This window comes from Acinonyx jubatus, chromosome C2 (genome assembly GCF_027475565.1).
Source record: "Acinonyx jubatus isolate Ajub_Pintada_27869175 chromosome C2, VMU_Ajub_asm_v1.0, whole genome shotgun sequence".
Lineage (NCBI taxonomy): Eukaryota > Metazoa > Chordata > Mammalia > Carnivora > Felidae > Acinonyx > Acinonyx jubatus.
The window spans coordinates 119,802,971-119,814,503 of NC_069384.1; the positions used below are offsets into that span (position 1 = coordinate 119,802,971).

The window sequence follows — 11,533 nt, forward strand, 5'->3', positions numbered from 1 at the left end:
AGTCCACAATCAGTAACAAAGTTTAAACAGATACGTGGGAGGCTGCTAAGTTAAAGGATTATTTTCAGAAATATTATTTGTAAAGCACCCTGCAGGACACAGGACATTACTGTTAAATAAATGCCCATTAAATCTGAGAAAAGTTAAAACACACACACACACACACACACACACACACACACACACAGGTCCTTTATGCAGGTCTCATAAGAGCAGTATAAAAGGCTAAATAGAGCAATAAAGCAGGAAGCAGGAGACCTGGATAATCACCTTGTTTCTGTTACCCTAATCAGATGCCCCACTCAGGCAGTCACAAACTCAGCTGAATCTTCAACAAGAAAGTTAAGTGGATGCTTCCTCTGAACTTCTATGAAAACTCACAATGCTATTAAAAAGGTGGGGGTGAGGGGCGCCTGGGTGGCGCAGTCGGTTAAGCTTCCGACTTCAGCCAGGTCACGATCTCGCGGTCCGTGAGTTTGAGCCCCGCGTCGGGCTCTGGGCTGATGGCTCAGAGCCTGGAGCCTGCTTCGGATCCTGTGTCTCCCTCTCTCTCTGCCCCTCCCCCGTTCATGCTCTGTCTCTCTCTGTCTCAAAAATAAATAAACGTTAAAAAAAAAAATTTTTTAAAATAAATAAATAAAAAGGTGGGGGTGGTAGGGGCACCTGGCTGGCTCAGTCAGTTGGGCATTCAACTCTTTATTTATTTATTTATCTATTTATTTATTTTTTAGTTTTTTTTTTTAACGTTTATTTATTTTTGAGACAGAGAGAGACAGAGCATGAACAGGGGAGGGTCAGAGAAAGGGAGACACAGAATCCGAAACAGGCTCCAGGCTCTGAGCCATCAGCACAGAGCCCGACAACCCAGGCACCCCATTCAACTCTTGATCTAAGCTCAGGTCTTGATCCCAGGGCCATGGGTCCGGGGCCCACACTGGGCATGATGCCTATGTTAAAACACACAAACAAACAAACAAACAAATAAACAAAACGGGGGGGGGGGTAGTGGGACGCCCAAACATGCGGGAACCTTTATACTATGATACACCAATACCAAAACAGTTTTTAAAATGTTGTAAAAGACTAATTACATGGGAACACTTCATAATAGAGCTCACTCATTCAACTTATTTTTATTACCTTCCTACTAAGTGCTGGGCAAAAGGGTCAATGTTAGGGAATCAAAGACGAGTAAATAAGAATATATAGTCTAGTAAACAGGCAACACTACTACATAAAGTCATAAATGCTATAATAGAAAAAAATATTGTGGGATACACAGGCACTTGATGCAGTCTTAAGGCAAATAGGCATTCAAAGATGTGTACCAGAGATCAGGCTATCAAAGCTGACATCTGAATACCCAAGCCAAGGTCAAAGAGAGAGATTCAGAAGCTAGGAAACAGGCCCAGAAGGGGTAGAGAATGGTAGACAGAGGAATAAGTCAGCAAGATTATAGTGTGTGTGTCATACTAAGGAGCCCCTGAGGACAATGGAGATTTATTTACAAGAAGTATACTGAACATTCCACAGTCCTATGAAACATCCAATTGAAGATTTCCGACAGGCAGTTGGTTATATTAATATAAAAAAAAAAACCATACAAACTAGGGATGTAGATTTGGAAGTCTCAACATAGAATAACTGAAGACACCAGAATACATAAATTCTAAAAGGAAGTGTGAACATTTCCCACAGAGGTGATGGAGTGGGGCAAGGTTATCCCCAACACATAATCCCAAGGTTATGCCCCCAAGGTGGCAGAGGAGTAAAAACCATCCCCTCAAACATCAAAAGTTAAGATAAAACTAGCTATCTAAGTGTATACTTAAATTTTTACTTATACATAAAAAAAAATTATTTACAAAAAAGAAACAGACTATTAAAATGTTAATAGTGCTTATTCTAAGTGGTTAAAGATTACAGATTAATTTTACTTCAAAATTAATGCAATAAATGCATAATTAGAAAATAATAAACTTATCTTTCAACGTTAAATGTTTCTCTTTCCATTACACGATTGGTCCTTAAACACGACAAATCATGGAAATATTGTGACTAAAGATAGAAAGATTTTTAAACTTCTTTTCATATAATTAATTTAATTCTACAGATATAAATTCAAAAGTCAGTTTCAAAGAATCAAATTTTGGGGGTAGAGGAAGGTTGGTCTTTAACAATAGTAAAGCACATACTACTGTAATTACAACATCTAGAACATAACACACAAACTTACCCCGTCCCCTCCCTTCCACTACCAGTCCAGGAAGTGCTGTCTCCTGCTGGGTGATGGCTCATTATGCCTCTGCTGCTGCCGCTGCCACACCCACCACTGACCTTCATTTATAGCCTGCACACAGGTAAGGCAAGTCCTGTTACTTTCCCAACAGCGCACATTTTTGTAAAGTTTCTTTAGTATGTCACACTCCACAGGACAAAGAACAACATCTTACAAAACTATGTGATATTGGGAAAATAAACACACTTGCCTTCTCCCCTACAGTCAGACACCCAAGATGGGATGGAGTCTGATCTCCAAAGCAGAGCATTTACTGAGGCATGACCCAGAATGGGAGCAGGTGACTGAGAAAATGGCACTTCGTAGATCTATAATAAAAGAAAAGATACATGAACAAAATGTAGATGTTAATAGTTTTGGTCCAGAATCCCTAGTATGCTTGGAAATCAGTAACTCAAGTTTTAAGTTAATATTAATATAGAGCATCTACTGACAGCCCTCAGATAATGAACTCCAAAGAAGCCCACAGCAGATGTCATTAAATGACATCAAGTCACAGCACAGTTTAAAGAAAAAAAAAAAAAAAAAGCCTCTGGCCTTGGAGGTAGTTTAAAGGCCAAGGATTCTATCGCTGAGTAAATCTGGACAAATCAGATCTACGAGTTCAACTTTCTCACCTATGAAATGAGGACATAGGGCTACATTAGTGGCTTTCAAGCTTTTTTGACTGTGAGCCACAATAAGAAATACATTTTACTCAAGGTATCTGTATATATAAAGTACAGAAAAGTTTCATGAAACATGTTTCCTTAGAATAAACTTATCAGGCAGAATAAACTGGTATTTTTACTATTCTATTTCACTATTCTTAAATTTTTTTTTTTTACATTTATTCATTTTTGAGAGAGAGAGACAGACGGAGCACAAGCAGGGTAGGGGCAGAGAGAGAGAGGGAGACACAGAATCTGAAGCAGGCTCCAGGCTCCCAGCTATCAGCACAGAGACCGACACGGGGCTTGAACACACAAACCACAAGATCATGACCTGAGCGGAAGTTGGATGCACAACCAACTGAGCCACCCAGGCGCCCCTCTATCTCATTATTCTTAAAAATGTTAATTGCAACACATGGTCTGTTACAGTTTAAATAATAGATGATTTCTAAGCTATCTTTCACTCTAATTGTATTTAATGCATTTAGTTTTAGTATTTGCAACATAAGCCACAAGATGCTATTTTTTTGTCCAGTTTCATACATGGCAACTACTAATTCCTGATGTGTCATTACTGTTCAGCAAAAGAAACCAGCTCTAGGTATACTTTGATCATCTGCATAGTGCACTTCATTTTAGAAGGTTGTTGTGAAAATCAACTGAAGTGATTTTACATCGGCGAGCATTTTGAAACTGCCAAACATACAAGAAGCAACTCAAAATCTTTCATATAGGAGCACCTGGCTGGCTCAGTCAGTACAGCATACACAACTCTTGATCTTGGGGTCATGGGTTTGAGCCCCACATTGGGTATAGAGATTACTTAAAAAAAATAAAATCTTAAAAAAAACCTTTTATATGGTCATTTAAAATAAGACAATGTGAGGCGCATGGGTAGCTCAGTCAGTTAAGCGTCCAACTCTTAGTTTTGGTTCAGGTCATGATCTCACAGTTTTGTGAGTTCGAGCCCCACATCGGGCTCTGTGCTGACAGTGCAGAGCCTGCTTGAGATTCTCTCTCCTGGTCTCTCTGCACCTCCCCCAATCACGCTGTGTCTCTCTCACAAATGAATGAAGTTTTTAAAAATATTATAAAGTAAGACAATATGGTATAACCTCCAGTATTTTCTCTATCCCAAGTATAAATGCTAAAATTGCTCTTTAAATGAGTGCTTTTAATATATCCCACGCATTGAAGAACCTCAAATTAGATGGGATAAATGTATTAAAGACTTCAATGTAAAAAATAAAATTAGCAAATATGTTAAATGAATGTCTTTATAAAATCTTTGAGGTAGGGGTGCCTGGGTGGCTCAGTCGGTTGAGCGTCCGACTTCGGCTCAGGTCATGATCTCACAACTCATGAGTTCGAGCCCCGCTTCAGGCTCTGTGCTGATAGCTCGGAGCCTGGAGCCTGCTTCAGATTCTGTGCCTCCCTCTGTCTGCCCCAACCGACTTGCATTCTCTCTCTGTCTCTCTCACAAATAAATAAACATTAAAAAAAAAATCTTTGAGGTAAAGAAGGCTTTTTTCTATAGGCCAGCAGACACTGCAACTTTACCAAAGTCAACCCAAAAAACAAACACATAACCATCTCCCCCCTACACCTACATTGAAATTCAAAAGCAACTAGAAAAAATTTGCAAATGAGTTTCTTTAAAAAAAAAAAAAAAGTAACTTATTTCCAAAACGTAAAGGGTACACATATTAAATACAACCTAGAAATTGCACTAGTAGAAACATATATCAAGAAATAAATTTGCAGAAACGTACATGCAAGGCTGGAGGGAATGGGCGGAGGAGAGACCAGTACATACGATAAAGTACTGGTTAAAAAAAAATCAGGAGTTACTCATATTTCCCTGGGTATCTCCCATGCATCCATAAGATATACATGTTAATCAACATGTTTGTTTTAAAAAATCATGGTAGTACATGGACCTATATAATAGAACATTAGTGAGCTATTAAAAATGATGATACAGATTTTTATTAACATGGGAAGGTGCCCACAATATATTCCAAACACTATAAAGCAACACTTATTGTAGGATCTCTTTTTGTTAAAAAAAAAAAAAATTTGACATTTTACCCATTTAAGTCTGCCCAGATATGTATCAAAAATATTAACAGTGGGTATCTCTGCGATGATGAGATCAGGCAGCTAGCCCATACAGTGCCTTTCTAAGAATGAGAACTAGAACAAGATACCCTTTTCTCTAGGCAGACTCCCCACGCTCAAGGGTACACAGCCTGGAGAGTGGAGTATGGACTTCAGCCTCTACACACCACATCTACATATATCCTTAGAGAGATGCCCTTATGTTGGGATAGGATTAGGGATGGCAATTTATGCCATTTTGCACTGGTTTACTATTACTCCAATAAACGCGGAAATGTATTATTTGTTGATAAGAATAACACTTATTTTGGAGCGTCTGAGTGGCTCAATTGGTTGGGTGACTGACTTCGGCTCGGGTCATGATCTCACAGTTGGTGAGTTCGATCCCCGCGTCGGGCTCTGTGCTGACAGCTCAGAGCCTGGAGCTGCTTCAGATTCTGTGTCTCCCCCTCTCTCTTCCTCTCCCCTGCTCATGCTCTGTGTCTCTCTGTCTCTCAATAATAAATAAATGTTAAAAAATTAAAAAAAAAAAGAATAACCCTTATTTTCAATTTTGAATAAGTCTCCCTTAATCCTTCTAAAACTAATCCCAACTCTTATATAATGCCTTTACACTTTGATAGTTTGTGCCTGTTATTTACTTAAATACATATACTCAATAAAATCTCAACTTCAACATCATATAAATACAAAGGTTAGGTAAGAAGTACTACCTGCATTAAGAAATGTCATTCTAACATAAAATAAAGGTACTTATTACTGGAAAGAAGGCACTGAGGGAAGTAGTCTACAAAAGTTAATCCCTCTCCACCACTCAAAAATTCCTTCAGCAAAATGGTAGCACATTCTAGAAGCAATAATTGTTCACCACTTTTCCCCCATTTAACTCCGGATGCAAGATTTATTTCCTCTTCACATTAGTGGGTTCCCAAAAGACAGCTATCTAAATAAAAATCGTGAGTGTTAGTTAGGCAAGGCATCTGTAAAATAATAAAACTGCTGGACTAGGATTAAAGGACAACTGGGTTCTTTTCTTGGCTCTGTGGAATATGTAATTTTACACAAAGCAAAATCACAACCTCTCTAGATCTCATTTTTCTCATCTCTAAACTGGGGGTTGGGCTAAAAAACCTCCAAGGCCCCTTTCAGCTTGTGATAGGACTTTAAGCCTCCTTTCCACTCTGGAGGAGCCAATTTCAGTCAAAAGCAACAGTTTATTTTTTGAGTCATAGCTAATTTACCCTCTCCCTGTTTCTCTTAAAAATGTCGTGCCCAAATAGTTCTCAACTCTAGAAATTTATTCTCACTCAGAAAAAAAAGGTCAAGACCTACTAACAAGGTGTTCTTTAAAAGGCAAAAACAAAACAAAACACTAGTCCTTATTCAATATAAATTATAAATTAATATAAATTTTCGGAAAGCAAAAACGCACCCTAAAGCAGCACTCCACTGGTGGATGGCTTAAATATGCCTTTTAAAACAAAGAACTCATACACAGAAAAACTGCTAACATACACAACCATCACATGTTTTGAAGGCACAAAAACTGTTCCCCCTGGGATTTACTTTCCCCAAAAGAAGCCTCTCTGCCAGGAAGAAAACGTCTCTAATTAAAAAGGAATTAGGCAGGAACCAACCCTTTTAATGGTCTTTTCACTGTCCGAATTCAAGTGCATTTGCGTGTACCAAGTACTTGCGTGATTAACCGCGGCACAAAGATGCAACCCACACACTTAACACTCACTCACACTCTTCCGACCGGGGTGGCAGCGTGGACGAGTCACAAGATAGCGGCGAGAGTGGAAATTTCCTCTCCCCGGGCGTGGGGCAGGGTCTGGCTTCCCCGAACCGCTCGGCGCCACCGGCCGCCTCAGCCAGGGCCTCTCCCGGACCGCGCGCTCCGTACAAAGGAGGCCCGGGCTCTCGGCTGCCGCACGCTCGGGACTCGGCTCCGGGCAGGGGTCCCCAGCCTCCGGCGCCGCAGGCCTGGGCAGCACGTGCGCCCCGCTCCCGGCTGGGAGGAAGGAACCGGCGCGGCGCGGCCCGGCCGAGGCTGCCCGCGGGCCCGGCTGCCTCGGGAGCGAGCGGCGGCCCGCCCGCCACGCTAGAAATGAATGGGGCCGCGCTGCCCCTCCTCCGCCACCGCCCGTACGACAGTCTGGCGGCCCCGGACGAACACCGCTGTGGGCGGCGGAGGCTGTGGCTGCTCTGGGGGCCCCCGCGCGGGGAGCCGCCTCCCGCCTTTCCTTTCCCACCCCACCCCGCCCGGCGTCCCCCGGACCGCTGCCGGTCCCGGCGCCCAACCGCCGCCCGCTCACCCCAGCTCTTGGCGGTGCGCCCCAGGAACTCTCCGGTGGTGGGGTTGTAGATGAAGAGCTTCCACTCGGCTAGGCTCTGGTTGAAGGACTTCTTCTCTTTCTTCGTCATGGTGCGTGTGCCTACGGCGAGGGGAGCGGCGGCCGCGCGGGTGGAGGCGGCGAGGAGCGCGGAGGCGCGTCCCGCTTCAAGCGGCACAGCCCGGCGACGGCGGCGGAAAGCGGGACGGCAAAGGACACCTCCGCGCTGCGGTACGCACTCGAACCTACTGCGCCGCGCTAGCCCGGCGGCCGCTCGGGCCGCGGGAGCCTGACGTCTCCGCCCGCCGCAACCAATCCGCGCGCCGCTCGGTCCGCGCCGCCGCTGCCGCCGCCGCCGCCCGGAGCGGCCGGTTTCGGAGAGGACGCCCCGCCCCAGGCCCCGGCCCCGCCTCGCCCCGCCCCCCTCGCCCCGCGCCTCCCCGCCAGGCTTAGGGACGCTCGGGGCTCCCTCTGCCCTGGTCCGAGGAAGCAAAAACCACACATGGCAACTTTAAAAATCACGAGGGCTTCATAAGCACATTTACATTAACAAGCAAAAGGTGGGCGTCCGTAACCCGCAGGTTTCTCAGGAGGAGAACTCTGGGGAGATGCTGTGGGCAACCGGGGCCCGGCGGCCCCTCAGCGCCTTGCCTGCGGCAGCGTGGGGCCAAAACGCGGAAACGACTCCTGTCTGCTCGAGTCGTCTTCACCCAGGAGAGGACTTCACCACCCTCTCGCCGACCGGCCTCCCAAACCGCCTCGAGGCGTTCTCCTTTGGGCTCTCTGACGTGCGTAAACTCTGCTGTAGGATCCCTTGAGGCATCCAGTGTAGTACGACTGCCGCTCAGAGAATGCCCTTACTTGGCTCTTCGGAAGGATTTCGCCAGGAATCGCAGCTCGATGGAAATTTCACTCTAACTACGTCAGTACTAATGAAACGGAGTATGCTTTTCTCCAGATTCGGTTGAATTTATCAAGGAGATCAATATATATGCTTTCCTGAGGTTCCTGTCAGCTCTAAAGACCTGCTTTTTTCTGAGACAGCCTCTAAAAGGAAATAATTTCTTCGTTTAGTGGTGACGCCTAAGTAAAGTTCCCGGCTTTTGCATCTTTTCCACTAGTGGATGCTCCCCTTGGTCCGGGCTGATCGTGCAGTCGACATTTTTCTACACGAGATGGAGCTGAAGAGTACAGCGCCCTGCGACTGTTGGCGACGGGAGGAAAGGAAACAGGGAGTTTGAGCAGAAGGTGCGTGTTTTTAAGGAAAAACAAATGGAGCACTGCTTCTAGTGTACTGGCAAATAAATTATGAATGAGGAAATAAATGTGGCACATATAGTACCGTTTGGAATCATTGCATTATAATCTACCTGGAAGTTTAAACACAGCCTGCAAATGCTTTAAAGGAGTAAATGGATGAAGACATTCCAGCGTCTCTCATTGCCTCACGTTGCTTGTTGAAGCAAGGAATTATGGATTACATTTCCCGCAAGTGGAAAAGAGATAGAAGAATATATTACCACAAAGTAATTCCCAACCCCTGCGCTTAGGAAAGCTGTATTTTATCTCCTTAAAAAATCTAACTACAAATTAGCCAAAATACCGGTAGGATAACAGGCTTTTTAGTCTAGCTAAGAGGTTAAGCTGTACGGTCTGCTTGGAATAAAATGTAAAACCCATCTGCTTCATTTATCTTGTGGGTCTCCGTGCTAGTCACAAGCACAGTTTGAAAAATAATTAAACCTGGTGCACACAAAGAAAACGAGAACATTTGAAATAGTGTTTCAGAGCTATTGAGCGCTGTCAGGGATTTGTAGTTTGTATATTTTTTAGTGGTCCTCAATATGACTATCCTATGTAGTGCTTTGTGGTTTTCCAAATAAAGATTTAAATGCAAATATAATTCAGTAAGTAGTTTTAAAACCCATGCCTAGTTTAGGAGAGTAACCGATCCAACAGATTTCAATTTGGGGGAAAAGTCGACATTCTGCTCCAAAATACGGGCACTGTTTGTTTCTCTGATATATGATGCTTGAGCGTTACCTGGAAGAGAAAATACTGAGAGTATTGGAGGAAGGAGACTACCAAGTATGAGCAGATGAAATATCAAATTTAATCACAGCTTTATTCCGTATAAGTTTGTTTTAAAAGTTGCCCTTTTAAAAGAGAAGCTATTTTGCCAGGGTGCCCACTCAAATTTGAATTTCAGATAGACAATGGATAATGTTTTTAGTATAAGTATATTCCATGCAATATTTGCGATATATTTAGATATAATAAAAAATTATTATCTACCTGAAATTCAAATTTACCTGGATATCCTGTATTCTTATTTGCCAAATCTGGCTACCCTGCCTGTAGCATAGAGCATCCTATGAATCCCACAGGAATAATAATGATCATTTATACATATTTAAGTCCTAGGCCCTGTACTACTTGCTTAGTGTGGTGTATTTCTTAATCTTTACAAACACTCTAAGAGGGAGGTATTGTTTTCCTAATTTTGTAAATGAGGAAACTGAGGTTTAGAGAAATTAAGTAACTTGCCCATAGTCAAAAAGCTATCAAAAAACAGTATATTGATTCAAATCCCCATCTTCCCTCAACTACCCAGTACTGGTTCACCAGCGAATGATGGCAGAGCTCTGGAGAAACTTCATAAAGCTAAACAAGGCAGAATGAGAGAAAATGAGAGAAACGGTTGTGAGACACTTAGTCAAATATTTTCCCCCCTCAGCAGAACCCATTTTCTGCCTTCTATGGGCATAAAAAAGATATTTTGGCTCTCAATTTGCTAAAACTCTTGGTTTATTCCTGAATTTTAGAATTATGTACACAGTAAAAAAGTATTTCAGTTCTTATAGCATCTTATTTATAATTTGGTATTATAACTCATGCTAATACGGTACTAAATCACTGAAAGACCATTATTTGTCCCTTAGAGAATAGATATTACGGTTTTCTTAGAGGGGCACCTGGATGACTCAGTCAGTTAAGTGTCTGAGTTTTGATTTCAGCTCAGGGCATGATCTCACAGTTCATGGGTTCGAGCCCCGCGTCTAGCTCTTTGCTGATGGCTGTAACCTGCTTTGGATTCTCTGCCTTCCTCTCTCTCTCTGCCCTTCCCTGCTTGCACTCACATGTGCTCTCTCTCTCTCTCTCTCTCTCTCTCTCTCTCTCTCTCTCTCTCAAAAATAAATAAATAAAACATTAAAAAAAAGATTTCTTTAGAATTAGTCCTTCCTTACAAACAGCATCTCCAGTTGTGTTGGCATTTTATTATACCTAAGAAACACAGTCATGAACACACAATTCTCTTTATGGAAACATCGGTTTCAATTTTAATTTTTGATTAATCCTTTAACAAACAACATCTCTACATCCTTTGCAGATTAAAGGGCAACACCTACATTATTAATCATCTTAAATTAAATGAACCAGTGTTTTTTTAAAGCGTGAGCACAGTATATGGCATAGAAAGTGCTCTGTTAAATGGGAGGGAGTTTTGTTATAATTTTTAATACTGTCATTCACTATATTAGGTGACTTATGAAAAAATGTATGATACGATATAACAGGATAGTTTACTAAATGAAAAATAAATTCAAATGACTAACTCAATGTGGAAGATCAATTAATAATTTGGTTATAAAAATATATAGGAGAAGGGGAAGGTACAGGTGAAACAAGAATGGCAGAATGTTTATATTTATTGAAGCTGGGTGATGAGTACTGGAGTTCATTATATTTTGTTTACTTTGTATATGATTGAAATTTTCCAAAATAGAACTTGTTTTTTTAACTGAGAAAAGTTTAGGCAATTTTCCTGATATACATTTTTCTGGTTCGCTTAATTGAAAAATAACCACAAGGAGGTATAATTTTAATATTTTCAAAGGAACTATTTAAAAAGAAACTGACTTCAGAGGAAATAGATAACTACTTTATTTTTTTTTGTATTCTCATTAGTGACCTAAGGAAAATTTGAGAAGCCTGTGTATCCATAAAACAAGTTTACGTATATGGAGCAATCAGAGACAGAAAAGAAAAGAAAAGAAAAGAAAAGAAAAGAAAAGAAAAGAAAAGAAAAGAAAAGAAAAGAAAAGAAAAGAAAAGAATTGAGA

General features: G+C 41.9%; 1 protein-coding gene across 1 annotated transcript in view; it reads right to left on the minus strand.

The window, feature by feature from the left end:
• The window catches only part of ATP1B3 (ATPase Na+/K+ transporting subunit beta 3), a 46,239-nt gene extending 38,489 nt beyond the window's left edge, over nt 1-7,750 (minus strand). The window contains exon 1 of the mRNA XM_027061699.2: nt 7,392-7,750. Coding sequence (XP_026917500.1) covers nt 7,392-7,500 — 109 coding nt within the window. The 5' untranslated portion in view covers nt 7,501-7,750. The remainder of the gene's footprint in view (nt 1-7,391) is intronic.
• Between the last annotated feature and the right edge of the window lie 3,783 nt (nt 7,751-11,533).